This window comes from Cupressus sempervirens, chromosome 8 (assembly GCF_028749045.1).
Source record: "Cupressus sempervirens isolate cs-2001-9-10 chromosome 8, ASM2874904v1, whole genome shotgun sequence".
NCBI lineage: Eukaryota > Viridiplantae > Streptophyta > Pinopsida > Cupressales > Cupressaceae > Cupressus > Cupressus sempervirens.
The window spans coordinates 87903446-87921347 of record NC_143125.1 but is presented as its reverse complement, the minus strand read 5'-3'; the positions used below and the strand labels follow the sequence as shown (position 1 = coordinate 87921347).

At 34.9% G+C, this 17902-nt stretch overlaps 1 protein-coding gene across 3 annotated transcripts in view; it reads left to right on the top strand.

The window, feature by feature from the left end:
• Nucleotides 1–17902, top strand: part of LOC149541763 (nitrobindin heme-binding domain protein) — a 212360-nt gene that overhangs the window by 148954 nt on the left and 45504 nt on the right. The window contains exon 3 of one of the 3 annotated variants that reach the window (XM_089796124.1): nucleotides 11293–11414. The exons of the other annotated variants lie outside the window; for them this stretch is intronic. Within the exon in view, the coding sequence (XP_089652250.1) occupies nucleotides 11293–11414 (122 nt within the window). The remainder of the gene's footprint in view (nucleotides 1–11292; nucleotides 11415–17902) is intronic. 3 annotated transcript variants of the gene reach the window in all.

Here is a 17902-nt window from a genome sequence, read left to right as displayed (position 1 = left end):
TCTTTCCGCCTCAAAGCAATAGAGTAAATAACACCAAGGTCAAGAAGATGATCTCTATCTGAAAGGAGGTTTAAGTAATTTTTCTTCATTGCCTCCATGGCTAAAATACTCGGGGAACTTGGAAAGTTAGCGATTCAAAACTTTGAAGAAGTCATCATGAGTATCAATCATAATTAAAAGATATTATTAATGTTAAGATAACAAGTAGTGGGTTGGCAAACGGCAATTATGTTCCATATTCTTTATTGATTGGATTATATCCTGAAGAGGCATGTTAAACAATAATTATCATAATTACAAAGTATCAGTAACAAGTTATTAAATGATTGATGTAATATGATATTTAAGTTAGAAAGAGGCATCGTAATAATCAGCAATTACAAGTAAGTATAGCGATTCTAATAAAGAGTGCCGAACCAATCTGGATTATGCAGCAATTATTAATGAAGAGGTGTGTTTTAGCACTAAGGGAGGTACTAAGGAGACATGTCCTTTGGCATCATGCCTCATCACTCTTAACACAAGATATTAGAAGACAATCATCACCACTCAATTAAGAAGGGACTAATACATATGTTGTAGCATTAATATCAGTTGTTTTGTATTTTTTTATACATATATATTCTCATAATCATTCATAATCCATTTGAAGTTAGTATACTTCTAGCCATTCCTTAATCACTCATTTTTGCCCCTTAAGTGGATAAGTTGGTTTTGTTAGGGTGACGCAAGGTAATCCCTAGATGACAAGTAAGTCCCTAGATGGGCTAAGGACATGTATTTCTTAAGATTTGAGGGAGAATCCCAAGATGGATATGAGCATGAGTTTCTAAAACCTTGAGGAAGCCTTCTTGTAGATGGTTTCCAAGTGCCTCTGATATGTATTTCTCCATCCTTCTTAGGTTTGATGATTAGAAGAGAAGTGAGGAATTGAGGCTTAAGTATGTTAATTTTCAAATGTATTATTAGTCATCAATTGTTTCCTGACTTGATCTGATTTAAATGTTAGTAATTTACATTACTCATTGGGAATTGATATCCTCCTAGTAGGGAACATTACACAGACTAAGTAAATTGCCATTTTTAAGAACAAACCAAACCCTAGCTGGGAATTTTAGGGCAAATTAAGAAAATTTTCAATAAGGTACATTACACTATGCCTAGTTGACATGGCAAAGCAAGGACTGGTTAGAGGCTCACCTCATCAACACTATCTTGCATTCTTAGAATTAGATAGAATTTTTAAACCCTTATCTCTTTATAATTCTTTGGTTGAAAGTATTTGGAGAAGTTAAAGACAAGTTGATATCCATTAAATGAATATTATAAGTCCCTTTGTAATAACCAATATATCACATCATAAAACTAACTGAAATTCCACAATAGGAAGGAACCTTGAGGTTGACTCATTTGATCACAAAATTCATCTACATTGTTTAGCATATGAGCATCCTTATTCAAGAGAGCATTGGAGATTTGGCATTTCATCCCAAGATACTAAGTATTCGATTTTGTATGTTGTAGTGGAACAAAACTCACATCAAAATGATGAAGATGGAAAATGTTTCCTCATTTGTTGCACAATCTTAATGTAATGGGGCATATCGCGTCTCAAGGGGAATGGATGATGCTACAAATACTTTGGAGCATGTGGATGGAATTTGCATGGTCAAATCTAGAGAATATATAAAATCTAATTTTTTACAATTTGCATCTTGGAAGACTTCAGAGTCAGTCTTTTGGCTAATCCTCTTTGCAACTCTACTTAGGTCTTTTGGAGATCTTTCTGACACATCCAACAACTTCAACTTTTTCTATGCACAATAATGAGTTATAGGTCCTGATGGAGCCTAAATTTTTGTAAAAAAATAGGGCCTCCATTTGAGAAATGATGTTGGAGATATAATCATCATTCATATATTTCCTTCGAACAAAATTAACCTTTGGATTGTATACATTTCAGCAATGTCAGGAGTTTTTAATATGATGCTCCTAAGTATGATCTTGAATCATTGGAATTTGAAGACATGCCTAATAACTTTGTTATACACAACAGGTTAAGTACAATGAGCACACTCATATTCTCAGACGGAAAAACATATGATGGGCATTAATCCACCCTAGGAGTCTATGATAAGACTACTCAAAGGAATATGAAGATGGATAGCTAGAAAATAAATAGTAAGACAAGCTATTATTCCGATGCCATTGGATCTGCAACAATCCTTGAATCATAGCCAGAGTCATATTCTTCAGGAAAACAATGGCATTCAAAGGCAAAAATACAATATGCAATTGGCCTTTCAGTGAATAAATAGTAATACCATAAATTGATGATAAGTATATGCATAGCAAAGATATTTAAAATATTCAAGATATTCATCTAGTTTACCAACGAATGCAAATTTCAAATCATCCTGAGTCAATCAAATGTTGGAATAAGAAAACAGAAGATAGTGAATTGTATAAGATAGAACATGGAGTCTATATGCGGAAGCAATAAGGAACTAATATATGAACAACAATTACAAATGCCATTTCATAAAGAATGGTTGTATCTCCATCTGATATATATGTTTATGAATAAGGGATTCAAACATAGAAGAGGTAATCGATAATAGGGCTGTAAATGAAACATGACCTTGAGTACCTGATGATAGACATGAATGATACAGAGAGTCAAACACAGAGGACGATAATTGTTTGTGAGGATAAGGAAGATATGCCAGTGAAAGGAGACAAGAGCAAAACGGCCTCAGAAAGCTTGATATGTAAACTACAGCCGGAGACGAAAAATAGTGTCAAGTAGCCAACGTTGGAAATGATTAGAAGACCACCGTGAGTTTGAGGAAAATGATAGAAAGGAAGGTGTAGAAGTCATGTCTCAAATAATAAAATCGTTGAGCAACACATGAGATTATCATACTTTCCCTCCGCTATTCTCTTGCAATAATAATGTTCTCTTTCATTTTATATAAGACTAGCACTTGTACCTGTAAGAGGTTCAAGGAATAAGCCAATAGAGTATTTTATGAATATTGTCATTTTATGAAATTGAATAAGATCATTATAGGGTTAAACATAATTTTCTTATGATATATAGAATTTGTGGTCATGAAACAATAATGGTTAGGGTGGTCCAAAACTGCTTAACAACAAAGCTATTTTTGAAGCTGAATAGTAGTTTATAAATATAATTGTAAAATGTTACTAGAAGCATACATAATGTTTGATAGAAGCATTGTATGTAAGTGTGCCAAATTTGGTAGTACATTGTTTTTGTATGGGTAAAACTTGTAGGGTATCCCATAAAATTTGAGGAGTGCAATTATTCGAAGTTCATTAGTAATTCTTGCGTATGACAAGTCAAAACAACTTTGATCATCTCTTTGCTGCAACTAGTGAACCTGCAAAAGTGAAGTAGAAAAAATTGTCAACAAACAAATGGCATTCTTAGTTGAGTTAATTGAAGAAAGGAAAAGTGTATTGAAGAGAGGGAGTGAAAATCAAAAACATACCGAATCAAAGTGAGAGCAAGAACAATTGAGCTTCTTCTTTCTTTTGAATAATATTGTAGGGGTTTTTCTTCATTTTGCAAAAGCGCTCAAAAGAGAAGGCAAGTTCAATTCGAAGGCCTTGTAGGGATTTGATCCTAGAGATGGCTGTAAAGGTGAGGCCTTGTCTTTAGGTTTTACCTATATCAATTGTGACCCGCTCTAGGGTGAGACCTTGGGATTTGTGTATAGTTATAGCCCATGCAGTGGTTAGTGGTAGTTGGGTAAAGTTGCCTCGGGTAATTGGATGGATTGAAATAGTTTTTGGGTTGTTGACATCCAATGGTGGGCCATTGTAGGTATCAAATGACAGCAACATATGTTGGCAACTCAGGAGGCTTCGAGGATGGGGCATATACAATGTCCTTTACTTCACCAAGAGATCCATTAAAAAGACCAGCTTGTATCCATAGGTTTGTGGTAAGCATGAGATCGTTGCAAGTTACACAGGAGAACTTGTTGTGAGAACTGATCATCTATATAAGTTTCAGCATATTTGCATTATGTATTTACAGCTACACAAAGTGCAATAGGTGCATTTAGTTGTTTGAGTTTTTTTTAATTATGTAAAGTAATTAGTTCATTTGTGGCAAACAAATGTATTGCTTGGTTGAAGTCCGCTTGCTCATTTGTTGGTAGGTGTTTGTTTGTGTGCATCATTAGTAATTTCAAGTCATCCTCGGATGTTTCTGCATTGCACATGTTTTATAATGCATGATGAAATTTTATTTGCATTGGGTTGCCACTGTCTTGTTTAAAAATTGATTGCAATGTTATAGTGATATTAAACTTGAGCCAAAGATTTCGAGCTATCATGTGTGCTACATAGATTGGTTTGTCCATAACTGCTGGAAGCTATGCGAGCTCTCCAATTAGAATTATAGATAGACCCCCAAAAGAAATGCTTTGTCGATGGGGAAATGCCTCATGTAACCTATATCAATTTTAAGTAGCAATTTCGGGCCTATGAAACTCATCTCATCGATAAGAATATATTTGATATTTTTCATGTTTTATGGGAAAGTTGTTAACATTTGTCCTTGTAGTGGTTTCATTTCTCTAATTGGTATCTTAAGGGCTACATGTATAGTTGTTGCATGTATATTAAATGCAACAATTCTTGTTGGTGTAAGAACTAGGATAGGAGTTAAGCCATATGAGGAATTATTTTGGAGAGGATTTCATATACAATTAATTAGATATGACTTGCCCATTCTTGTTGTGTTTGGCAAGAGCATGTACAAAGGTTCAATATAACAATTGGCTATGGAATGGTCTAAAATCAATGAAAGGCCCAACTGTTGTTTAGGTGACAAATCGTAGTTGTGATTGAACTCATGTGTTGGGGGGTGAATAACCTGTTGAGACATCTTAGTTCTATGAACAAATTGGTTTGCATCTTTGTGCAATTGTGAAGGAACATTGTGACCTTCCCAATTGTGGTGATTGTCAAAATCACGTTTTTCCAACAGGTCAAGTTCATTGAAGTTCAAATTATTGGAAAGGGACATATGAGAAAGAAGTTTCCACTTGTGCAATTGTGGTGGGTCTTGTAGAGATAGCTCATCCTCACTTTCATTATCTTCTTCCAAGTCATTTTCAGCTTGGTCTTTGCGATCAATATGCCAGACATGGTATTTCAGCAATGCCATGGCCTTCTAGTGAGTAATGATTTCTTCTTTGGAAAGATCAATATCTAATGTGACCGTGCGTAAATGTTTGTACAAAAGGAGCTAACTCCAACAAAATAGTTCAAAATATTCAGTCTTTAGGTGGAACCATATAAAATTTTGGGAAGACTTGGACAATTGCTTTGTCATCTCTAGGACGCCATTTACACCATTTACGATTGGCAGAATATGTATAAGATATAGCTAAATCAATGAGTGAAAGTAGCTCTAAGTGTGTGGGGCAATTTACGTAGGATTGTATGTAGGTAGATTGTATCTCATTTCCATCAGCAGTTGGTTTAATGCGAGAAAGATTTTTTTTCCAACATTAAGCGATATGAAATGGCGGTTGTAAATGACAAGAGGAAGTTTTTGTAGCATGTGGCCTGTTTTTTGTGCACTAATATTAGGCTCGGAAGCAATTTCTGCGTTAAATTTTTGGTATGCTTTGACGACATTATCTTGTTGGTTAGAATCTCAACAAATCCTTGATAGCATATTAACACAACTCTCAGATTTTTTCCCTTCTTTAGAGGCATATTTAGCGATGTATTTGAGAACAAGTAGTCGTGAAGTGACAGGTTGGCAATCTATGTTTTCCCTCCATATAGAGAGCATATGTGTATTATGGATGTTAACCCTATCATCATTGCGTGTGGGCTCATATGACTTGCGACCTAAATCGTAAGAAAGCAATTGTGAATCAACACATTTTTTCCAAGGTGCTTTATACTTGCATTCTATTTGGTGGCCTATTTTTCCGTAGGCAAGTCCACTTACTGCATTTGTTGTGTTGTTGAACATGATTAATCAATTCTTCATAGTCAACGTGTGGATTAGTAGCATATATTGTTTGTGTGTTGAGCAAGCATGGATTGTTAGTTGGGGCCCTATGAATAGCATTTCCAATATCACATTTGGATTGAGGTTTCCAAGCAGTGACATATTGGTCAAAGAATTCTTTTGCCTTTTTTACTTCAATAGGGTTACACCAATACAATGTATCCATATTGGGTGCATTTTTTTTTCCAAATGAACCCATGAATTTGAATAGATCCTCGATTTTGCCACTCATAATGATACCAATAATTGACTACACCCATTATTTTCTCAATGACCTCTTCACGAAAGATTGTGAAATGCTGATGTAGGTATAACGCTATTGAATGGGGGTTCCTAATCACATTATGTATGCATTGTTTGTTATTTAGGTTGGTAAATGCAACACTTGGGGAAAGGATAACATGTAGGTGAGGCCATTTTGTGTTGGTTGCGCTTAATGGAGAGAACAATGTGGGACAACCTACTTGGGTAATCAAATCTGTTAGATTTGTGCAATGTTTTTTCTAGTATGACCATGTACCTCGCAAAGTGGATCCAAAATGCATTAGTTCTTTAGCTAATTGACAATTAGGAAGGTTTGTTAAGTGGGAGTGGAGGTCTTCTATAGTGGAAGGTATATTATCATCAATTTTACGTTTAATAAACATTGATGCTAGAGCTTGGCTACGATGGCGCATCATAAGGCTAAGGAGGAAGTATCTAAAGCGTGGGTGTTGATTGAATCTATCATCATGGAATCGCATAAGGTGTAGAGCATTTTCATGAAGTTGCACATCTCTTGCCTGGCTTGCATGGGTTGTGCAGTTGCATTTGGAATAGAGTTGGAAATGACATATCAAACAATCCCTCAGTGGTGTGCTCATTAATAGGCATCGAACTAATGTGGGGCTAGCCGAGTATGGTGTTTGGTTCATGGTGAGGTGCAAAGATTCCTTAATGATTTGCAGCTCACATTGTTTGTTTGGTAGAATGACCATAAATGAGGTAGAATATTGTGTGAACATTTCGTGGTCAATAGGTACTCTTTCAAGGTCATTGTTGGTTGAATGTGGCTCTTCATGTTCACTATGAAATGAGCGAAGCATTTCAGAGAGGTCAGTAGTAGTATCTGGAAGTAGCGATAATGTGGTCTCATTGATTAGCACATCATTGTAGTAAGGGTCATATTTGATTTTATATTGGAGTGCATTTTGAACATGACTTTTACACACATAACAATAATAAGCCTTCCCATGTATTAAGCCAACGAATTATTAAAACATCCAATTCTTGAAGCTATGTGGCAATGTTTTTGCAATGAGTTTTATATCTTGGGGGAAGCTGATTGTATGACCACTATATTTGTATTGCCCACCATGGGCATTTGTTACTTTTAAGACTAGATTTACACGTACAATGATCATCTCTTCTACTTGGGTGAGAACTTTAAGAACATTTCGCTATTCAAGTGGGTCCATATGTTTTGCAAGAGAGAACCGAGGAACATCTTTCTCAGCAATGCATCTCCTACGAGCTAGGCCTTTGTTTGAGGAGCGCACAAGCATACCCGAGTAGCGCTCATTACATAAATGACATGTGCCTAAGTTGGACAATGCATCTAGCCTAGCTCTAAATGACTTAGTTGTGTCTAAGAAAGAAGAGGAGACGTTCAAATTCATGTGGGTAAGTGAGAGTGGATGGGGAGCCCTATGTTGTGGAAGGTGTGTTTGAATGGGTGTACATGGAGAGCTTGCATGGGCGGTTGGAAAAGCTTGCAAAGACTAATTGTTTGGCTGTCCAGATGGTTGTTGAAGCGATTGCGTGCGCTTGAGTTTTCGGCAAGCACTTATTTCCTATCTATGACAAGCATACTACAAGCAGCTTCCTTGTGAGACTGTAGTTGATCGGTGCTATTGAAGAGTCAAAGGCTGTTAGAGGTTTGTACAAGTGAAAGTGGAAGTGGAGGGGTTTGTGAAGGAAGACGTGTTGGAACGGGTGGAATGACAAATTAATTTGAGGAGGTAGTAGAAGGGTGGGAGTAGGTCTAGAGTGTATGAACAAGAGAGGTGTGGGAGGAAGATGCGTGATGGATAGTACAAAATTAATTTCAGGTCTATGGCTAGCATAATACAACCGACTTCTTTCACGAGATCGAAGATCAACAGGGCTAGTTAGATTAAGCAGCCCATCTGGATCATGTAGATTTGAGTTCATTTTCTGTAATCCATAAAAGAGACAAAAGAAGTGAACAATAACTTTGATCCTTGATACAATATACAAGTGTAGGAGAATGTATGGTAGCAACAAAAGTAATTGTTATTTTCTTTGCGAGGTATAATGTGTTACAATTAATCTTGTGTATTTAACGATTTACATGACAAAATTTTCTTGTAAGAATTATAGAATAAAGGTTATAGTACTAATCAATGTGGATGTAAAATGAATTGGTTTGTATAATATATTATATAATCGTCATCGCTAAGATAGCAACATCATAAAGCTATACATAAACAGGATGAATTTTAACAATGCCATTGTGTGTGACTTAAGAGTGTACATATTATTAAAAAAATAGAGTCGCACAATTGTATGCAAGACAAGTAGTAGCTTCATAGCTTATTATAAAAGTTGTTAGCAGATTTGTTAGTACCACGAGACAATGTATAAACACTTCCAGTCTGAATATGTTGGAAATGGAGGTCTGCTATTTCATTAAAGCAAGTGACACGACCTTTTGTTCTTTCACTGTCAACCATATTAAAACTAAACATGTGCCCATTTCCTTTGTTGTTTAAATGGTGGATGTCTTTCTTTGCAGTAACACGACCTTGTATCATCCACTATGGTTGGAAAGGATTCAAGCTTCTAATAGGAGAAATAGTAGAGGGGGAGGTTTCTTCGGTAGGGATGCTTGAAAGTCAAACATCAATTATTGCATGTATCGGGGAGGAGACTAGTAGTTTGGAGACTACAATCCACCTACAGATTAGAGAAGATTTATATATTAAGTGTTTTGTGTACTTGGGTGGCACAACGAAAACGGTTTATTATAAGAGAGATTCTGCAACAGGTGGCTTACCTTGACAAACAAATGGTAGGAATAGTAAATGCAGTAAGTTGGATTATAGTGCCCTTTTGAATTTGTCCTGTTGTGACAAGGTGAGTGAACTTGCATGGCAAGGTAGCTTTTTGTAAGTGGACCCTATCAGAGAGCTCTTACTTGTATCTAGTTGTCGATTGATTCGTATGACCAATTGGTGCAATTGAATACTCTTGAAGAAACGGATGCACATCTAGGTTGTCACTATTGAGAAGTTCAATAGCATCTTGTGTCAATGACAGAGACATGAGTAAATGGATTAATATTGAACCTATAATTTATGGAAAGGTGTTAAGCATTGTTTAGAATAGAAACAGAAAAAAAATATTTTTTTATATTAAGTAGCATGGAAACAGAATGTAATGGAAGGATAAGATGTTTGTAATAGATATATAGCCAAAATCACAGTATTCTAAAAGTAGAAGACTATGAAATAAAAGAAGATAGAAAAATGTTTGGTTGTACTATATAAGGTAGTAGAAGGGTGGGAGTAGGCATGGAATGTATGAATGAGAGGTGTGGGAGGAAGATGCGAGATGGATAATACAACGCATATTGATTTCAGCTCTATGGATAGCATAATACAACTGACTTCTTTCACGAGATCGAAGATCAATAGGGCTAGTTAGATTAAGCCACCCATCTGAATCATGTAGATTTGAGTTCATTTTCTATAATCCATACACTAGTACATTTGCACTTGTTTTTCTACCAAATTTTTTGACCAAAGCTATGATTCCTTTTATTTTTTTGTTTTCATTCCTGCATTGGTCGAAAATAAAAATTCTATGCCCGATTTTCGAAATTTTGACCAACCTATGTTTTCCCAAGTTGAATTTCGACCAACTCAATGTTATAACAAAAAAAAAAAAGTTTCATTCATTCACGATTCATGGGTAAAAAATAAAAACTTTCATTAATTCATGGGTAATCTTAAAGGTATGAGCACGACGGGAGAAAAATTGGGACTTCATTCCCATGAGGACAAATTTGCCTGTGTACTGTGGCCTTTCCCATTGTGGCTTTGTGCAGATCAGTTGGCATATGCTGAGTCTTGGGCATGGAGCTGAGCCAGAGTTATATTGTTTTAGGTTCTTCAACTTCTCTTCCTATGTTATTTTCGTGGATGCCCTTGTTTTGAGTGTTTTGATTGAAGAAAATAAAAATGACGCGGAAAGCTCTGTGGTGGTTTCATTGTTGTTGAGCTTAAATGAGGAGGAGCAAAATCTAGCCCTAATCAGCAGGAGTCAAAAGACAACAAGAAATGCTGTTGCCTACGGGGGTAAGAAATGGAAGAAAGAGGATTTGGCAGGAAGGAAGGACTTGAGCCACATCAAGTGCTTAAAGTGCAGGCTGGAAGTTTGGGCACTTTGCTGGCTGGCTTCTAGGTGTCATGTCCATGGGATCATGTGGAGGCCCAATTCGCTGTGAAGCCTAGAAACCATTAGACCAAAAGGACTCCTAAATGTGTCAAAGGTATTATACGGGGTTTTCATCTTGTAGAAATTTTCTGTGTGTTGCTTTCTCATTTGGATGTCTATAAGCTGCTCTTTGATTTCTTTCTACTTAGGTATTTAGATCGATTTCAAAAGGCTTATCATTGTTTTTCAACTTAGATTTCTACAGTTCAACGTTCAGAAGAATTTTTCTGGAACCACCAGTTAATAATTTAAATCAGATTGACATCTCAGGGTTTTAAGATACAATTTATTGAGTTGAATCACTCTTTCTATTCAGATATTAGGATATGCTTCAGAACAAGTGATGCTATTTTCTTTGCCAAATGTAAATTAAGTTCATCACTACTGAGTTATGACTCTGCTCAGTTTAAATAAAATTAATATAGGACCATGAAGTTGCTACATTTTTAACCTAATGTAAGATCTATCTATGCAAACTTTAGCAACCGGGTCTGAAATAAAGATTCCCACTCTTGAAACAAAAAGTCATTACATTAAAGTCCATCTTATTATTATTATTATTATTTTGTTCAGAAACGAGGTCCATATGCTGCCTGTCTTTTACACATCATGTAAATGTACTATTATTCTCTATCTTAGGTATTGCTTGTCTCTTCATTATTTATTTATTTGTTTCAATGTCAGTACTTCTTGAAACATTGATTTTGGTCATGGGAGAAACATAGGAAAAGAAGAAAGGCGTGGGAAGAAAGCGTACAATGCAGAAGAGAGATCTTCTGTATACCATGGTGGGCTTGATGAGCTGCTATACGACATCTTCAGGAAGACAATGGAGGATAGACATGAGGTACGCTCTCATTATTATCTTACTAGCAAGTTCAACTTTTAGTTGTAATCATCACATATTAAGCACTAATCACTAATTCTTAAGAAGATTAATGTATGCTACTGATAATTGAATTATCAATTTGTTAGTCCATGCTGCCCATAGGCGGGGACTAATGTTTTCACCTAACTTTTCCATTTAATCGTGCCTTGGGAATCATTCAAAAAGGAAAGTAATCCCATCAAATAAGCATTGTTTGTCATTTTCTATTAAATATTAGCTTTATTCTAAAATTTGCAACTGTCTCATTGGTCTGAACTTATTTTCTCGGTCGTCTTCTGTTTTTTGGAATGCAAAATTCTGCTAAAAATATGTACGCCCAGGTCGTGGAAAGAAAACCAACGTGTAGGTTGGTCGAAATTTCGAAGAGAATAATTACCACGAACTGCTTGGTCGAAATTTTGACCAACCTATGTCGAAATTTCAACCAAAATTCGTCAAAAATTGAGTTCAAATTTACTAGTGATAAAAGAGACAAAAGAAGTCATCAATAACTTTGATCCTTGATACAATATACATGTGGAGGAGAAGTATGGTAGCAACAAAAGTAATTGTTATTTTCTTTGCGAGGTATAATGTGTTACAATTAATCTTGTGTAATTAACAATGTACATGACATAATTTTCTTGTGAGAATTGTAGAATAAAAGTTATAGTACTAATCTATGTGGATGTAGAATGAATTGGTTTGTATACTACATTATATAATTGTCATCCGCCAAGATAGCAACATCATAAAGCTATACATAAACAGTATGAATATTAAAAATGCCATAGTGTGGGGACTTAAGAGTGTACATATTAGAAAAAAAAAAATCACACAATTGTATACGAGACAAGTAGTAGCTTCATTAGATGCTATCATAAAACCATAAATAAGTTGTTATCTCTATGTCTAGTTTATGTAACAAGTATTGAAGGGGCCTTGTAACCCTATAACTAGATAGAAGACATAGAAGTGGAAAGAATAAAGAGAGTAAGGAAGAGGAAATAAGTAAAGAGGTACATATAAATTTTTGTAGGATAGTGGTGCTAGGTAGCACTCAAAAGAGAAAATGAAGGAATACCTTGTAACAAAAAGTTGATTTCATCAGTGATGCCAAATTGTGTTGCATCAATAATAGTTGATTTCAGACGTGTTTCGTTGCTGCATGTTTCCATGTGGTTTGATAGGGTAAAATGGAATTGACGGTACTGTATATTTTTATTAACAAACTCAACAGAATGTTCATTTTCATGGTTGAATTGTAGCATAAATAGTTCCTTTGCAAGAATCCCAATGAGTTTAGTTGCAGCCTCATCAAAAGCTGTTGCCCAAAGATTGCCTGTGGGGTCTTCAATCTTGTCTTGAAGAACGTATCTATAGTTACATTCTGGGAAAGTAGCTAGACACTTTGAACAAAACCAATGTTCGTCAACATTTTGTTCTACTCTTTTTTTGCATTGTTTAGCCCCAATTTCATTGGGACAAGCTAGATAGCTGTTAGTTTTGGTCTTAATGAAAAACAAGGTTGCTCTAGCAACGCATTATACTAGTTGTAGAGAACGTGAAGGTTATTTTGCTTTAAAATGGTGGTTGGCCCTACAAGGTCTTCTTTGGGTAGGAGGATTTGTAGTCCATTTGATACAAACCAAGATAATAGTTGCTTTTTCTCATCGATATCAGGATTTATAAATAATTGCGATGTTGCCAATTTATTCACCACCTTACCATTGTATTCAATGACCCGACCATTTTTTATAGGAAGAATAATAACCTTTTGTAGATGGTACATTTCTTGTAGTTGATTGTTTTCTTTTTGGGTCATTTTACCCCACAAAGTAATAGTTACAGTGGACAAAGACATATCTATAAGTTTGAGAGTCTGCCTAAGGACCTCAGTCGCATCACTTTTGCATTTTATTGTAGAGGAAGTATCAACACATATAACGATTCCAATGAGATCAAGAGAAGAGTTAATGTTTTGAGATAGGATATCTTGAATGTGCATATATGGGAAATGCAATGTTGGAATTAAGCAATCATCTTCACAACGGTTGACCTTGGAATCATTAGCCAATGGGAATTCAATATCACTATTAAGCTTATTATAAAACTTGTTAGCAGATTTGATAGTATCACGAGACAATGTATAAACACTTCCAAGCTGAATATGTTGGAAGTGGAGATCTACTATTTCATTAGTGCAAGTGACACGGACTTCTGTTCTTTCACTGTCAACCATATCAAAACTAAACATGTGCCCATTTCCTTTGTTGTTGTTGAAATGGTGGATGTCTTTCTTTGCAGTAACACAACCTTGTATCATCCACTGTGGTTGGAAAGGATTCAAGCTTCTAACAGGAGAAATAGTAGATGGAGGAAGTTTTCTTAGTAGGGATGTATGGGTAAGTGCACCAAGTTGTGGTGCCAAAAAGATGACACCTTTTTTTCTCATTCTAGTTTTGCAAAGCGCGTACGTGCTATAGTGCGTACGCACTATAGTGCGCACACACTATGGCTTGGGTGTGCCAAGCCATAGCACGTACGCACTATAGTGCGTATGCATTAAAGTGCGTGCACACTTTTCAAAAAAAAATTACAAAGCGCGTACGCGCTATTTAAAAGTAAATTTAAAAAGCTTTAAATAGCACGTGCGCACTATAGGGCGCACATGCTATTTAGAGCTTTATATTTTACCAAGCCTAATGTTTGGCTTTGCTTTGGGGATCCAACCCAAAGCTTTGGAGTCTATAAACTAGTTTGAGACGTGTTTTGCTGCAAACATACAAAAAATGATTGATTTTTCTTGTGTGCTCTCCTTCCAGTTTCCTCATGGTTGAGCATCGATAAAATCAGGTTACATGACATTGTAGGTCTCTGTGTTAGGCACACAACCATATAATTTGTTTTTTATTTGAACTATTTCAAGCCTTTCATCTATAATTTATTTTGAATGTATGTCCATTTTTTGTCAAAAACCAACATGCACTAATTGGGCTGTAGATTTTAGCTCATTCATTGAATTTTGCAAAAACTTAGTTTTTTAGAAACTAGACTCCATTCTACACACTTTGAAAAAAAGAATTTTAGATTTTAGATTAGTTTTCAATCATTTCTAGGGGGAGCACACAGATATTTCACATTTTTGGGATGTGTCTGATTAAAAAATTCATAAAAAAAAAGATACACATTATAAAATTACATAAAAAATCTGGGATTAACTACATAGTGTTAGGTAACTTTTGACTGAAGCGATTAAAGATTTTCAAAAAAAAAGTTAAAATTTTAGGGGGGCCATACTTTGTACTATGTTATGTTTTTCTGGAATAACCAGTACCACTTTTTGTGGCCCCCTTTTTTGAGGACCTAAAACTAAACCATTTTGAAAAAAAATTAGCAGTTTAGAAACTAGATTCAGAGGACTATGACTTTTGTTTTTGTCATATCTTAAAATTTTGAGCGTAACTATCTTCAAATTCTTGTTGAAGTCCAGAAATTGGTGATTTCAAGAAAAAGGTGTCCACTTATACCCCCCTTTTGGCACCACAACTTGGTGCACTTACCCTTATGCAAGCCAAACATGAACTTTGGAGGAGTTGGTGGAATGGATGTGAGAAGTTCTTTTGTATTTGTCAATGTATCTGAAGAAGGTCGTTCCTTTTCTACAAGTTTCTCAGGTTCTTTGCAGAAGAAGGTAGGGTTGCCAATTATTGCATGTATTGGGGAGGAGGCTAGTAGTTTGGAGACTACAATCCACCTACAGATTAAAAAAGATTTATATATTAAGTATTTTGTGTACTTGGATGGCACAACGAAAATGATATATTATAAGAAAGATTCTATGATAGGTGGCTTACCCTAACGAACAAATGGTAGGAATAGTAAATTCAGGAAGTTGGATTATAGTGCCCTTTTGAATTTGTCTTGTTGTGATAAGGTCAAAAAAGTTGCATGACAAGGTAGCTTTTTGTAAGTGGACCCCATCAGAGAGCTCTAACTTGTGTCTAGTTGTCAATTAATTTGTATGACCAATTGGTGCAATCGAATATACTTGAAGAAACGGATGCGCGTCTAGTTTGTCACTATTGAGAAGTGCAATAACATCTTGTGTCAATGATGGAGACATGACTAAATGGATTGGTATTGAACCTATTATTTATGGAGAGGTTTTAAGCATTTTTTAGAATTTTGAAACACACAAAAAATAAAATATATTGAGCATGGAAACATAGAATGTAATGGAAGGATAAGATGTTTGTAATAGACATATAACCAAAATCACAGTATTCTAAAAGTAGAAGACTAGTGAAATAAAAGAAGATAGAAATTTTTTTGGTTGTAATATATAACATAACATGAATGATTAAATCTTGAACCATTATTTCTTGTGTAGACATGTATACAAAAATGAAGAGTTGGGCTAACGTAAGTTGGAAGGAAAAATGTAGCAAAAGATAGAAAGATGCACCTTCACGCAAAAAGTAGGTAAGAGCATGTTGTAGAACTTGTAAATGATAGATAGAGTAACTCCTAGAAATGCAAAAAGAGGGAAAACAAAGTTAGACAATAAAATTAATAAGATGCACATTTTGCGGAAATTGGACTCTAGTAATATAGCTGATTAGTATTTGTTACTAAAGAAATATTCTAAAAGAAAAAAAGTTGTCATGGCATCAATTAAAACTGGTTAATCAATATCTCAAACTATGCATGGAATAAACTTAATGATATATGTGGGTAGCATTAAAATGTGAACTAGTTGTATCCATCTAAAATTAAAAAATAAAAGTAAAATATGTATAGTCACAAATATTAGGAGGAAAGAATATATATAGAATATGACGGCTAACTTAATCAGTCTTTAAAATAATTAGTAACACATATTTAGTCACGTGAAATAAGAATAAACTTAGTTAAATTATGGATTTAAAAAAGCAATGTTAATTTTAGATATAAATACTAATGGAAAAAAAATAAGAATAAGAATAGTTAAATTATGGTTTTCAACCAAATCTATTTTACTATAGTGTATTTTACTATGAAAGAAAAATACAAAAATATTAAGGGTACATTTAGTTTCTAATTATTTCAATTTAGAATTGCAATATAATAGAAAATTAAATTTTTCGAAAAAACAAGTAATTGACAAAAGCATGCCAATAGTAATCAATAAATATAGGATGTAGTTGTTTAGGTAGTTTAGATCATTACATCTTGTTCTTGAGTGATATACTGCTAAGAAATGAAAGTTGAAAAAACATAGACAACATTTGATAGGGTAAATCTATTTTGCAATACGTTTAGAAACAATTCATTTATGACACCTTTTATGAGGAGTTTATAACACTCTATATACTTTCTTATGAACTGAATACTTGTAGAATTTATAGCATGTGTACAAAGAGGAATAGGCCCATCAACTAGACCCCAAAAAAGAGCTTTCAACAACGAATAACAAAATTATATCAATGAGCTCTTCAATGACCACTATCTATTTGAAGTTTGCATTGGACATATCACATTATTATTAAATCCATAACACATTGCTATGTGCGGTTGAGGTAGTTCTGAAGTGTACGACAAATGACTAGAGGATTCACTTGACGATAATGTTCATCAACATTAATTTCCCTCAGGTAAGTATAGAATCCAACACATTTGACATAATTGGCACAAAAATTCTGAAGCATATTGTGTATAGCCAAGACTTCGAATTCTTTGACATCACATGTTCGCCCACTGATTACTTTTAGTTGTTCAACATTTAGTTGACAAGCAAGATTAAGTGAACTTGCGTAATGCTCAATCTCTGTTTCTGGAAATCCTTGCCAGTTGATGGATGAGTTTGAGTGAGATGACGAAAGTGCAATACTTATTTCAAACATGCTACTTGATATATCTATAATCTGGTCTTGAAGTGGATGATGTGCCATGACCTATCAAATAGTTAAAATGTTAAATATATGATGGAATACAAACTGTACATTATTTTGGGTCAATGGAATGTAGTGGACATAAAAAAAATCACCATCCCCAAGCCAAAAGTGGAACAAAATTTATAAGAATGTAGGTCATTTTAACATAGCTTGGGACCGAGATTCTAGCTAGTGGATTTCAATATAGAGACATAACTGTCGTCGATAGAAATTGTAGCCGACAGGGTGTTGTCATCGGTAAAGATTTTGTAGTTGATGGGCCCACAGGTTCATGTCATCAATAAAGATTTTGGCCGACAGGTAGATTAGGATTGTTTTGTAGCCGACGGACTCCTTCGGGAAGGTTCGGCGGAAAGTATTTATACCCTGTCTGGGATCATTGTAAATGATCTTATCAGATCTGATCTTATCCTATGCTCTGGATGTAATTTGTTGGCATATGCGAATAAAGGAGTACTACGGTTGCTGTTTGTGTTCATTATCTGTGTGCATTAATCATTGAATCATTCAACCTATGCGGTAAACAATAAC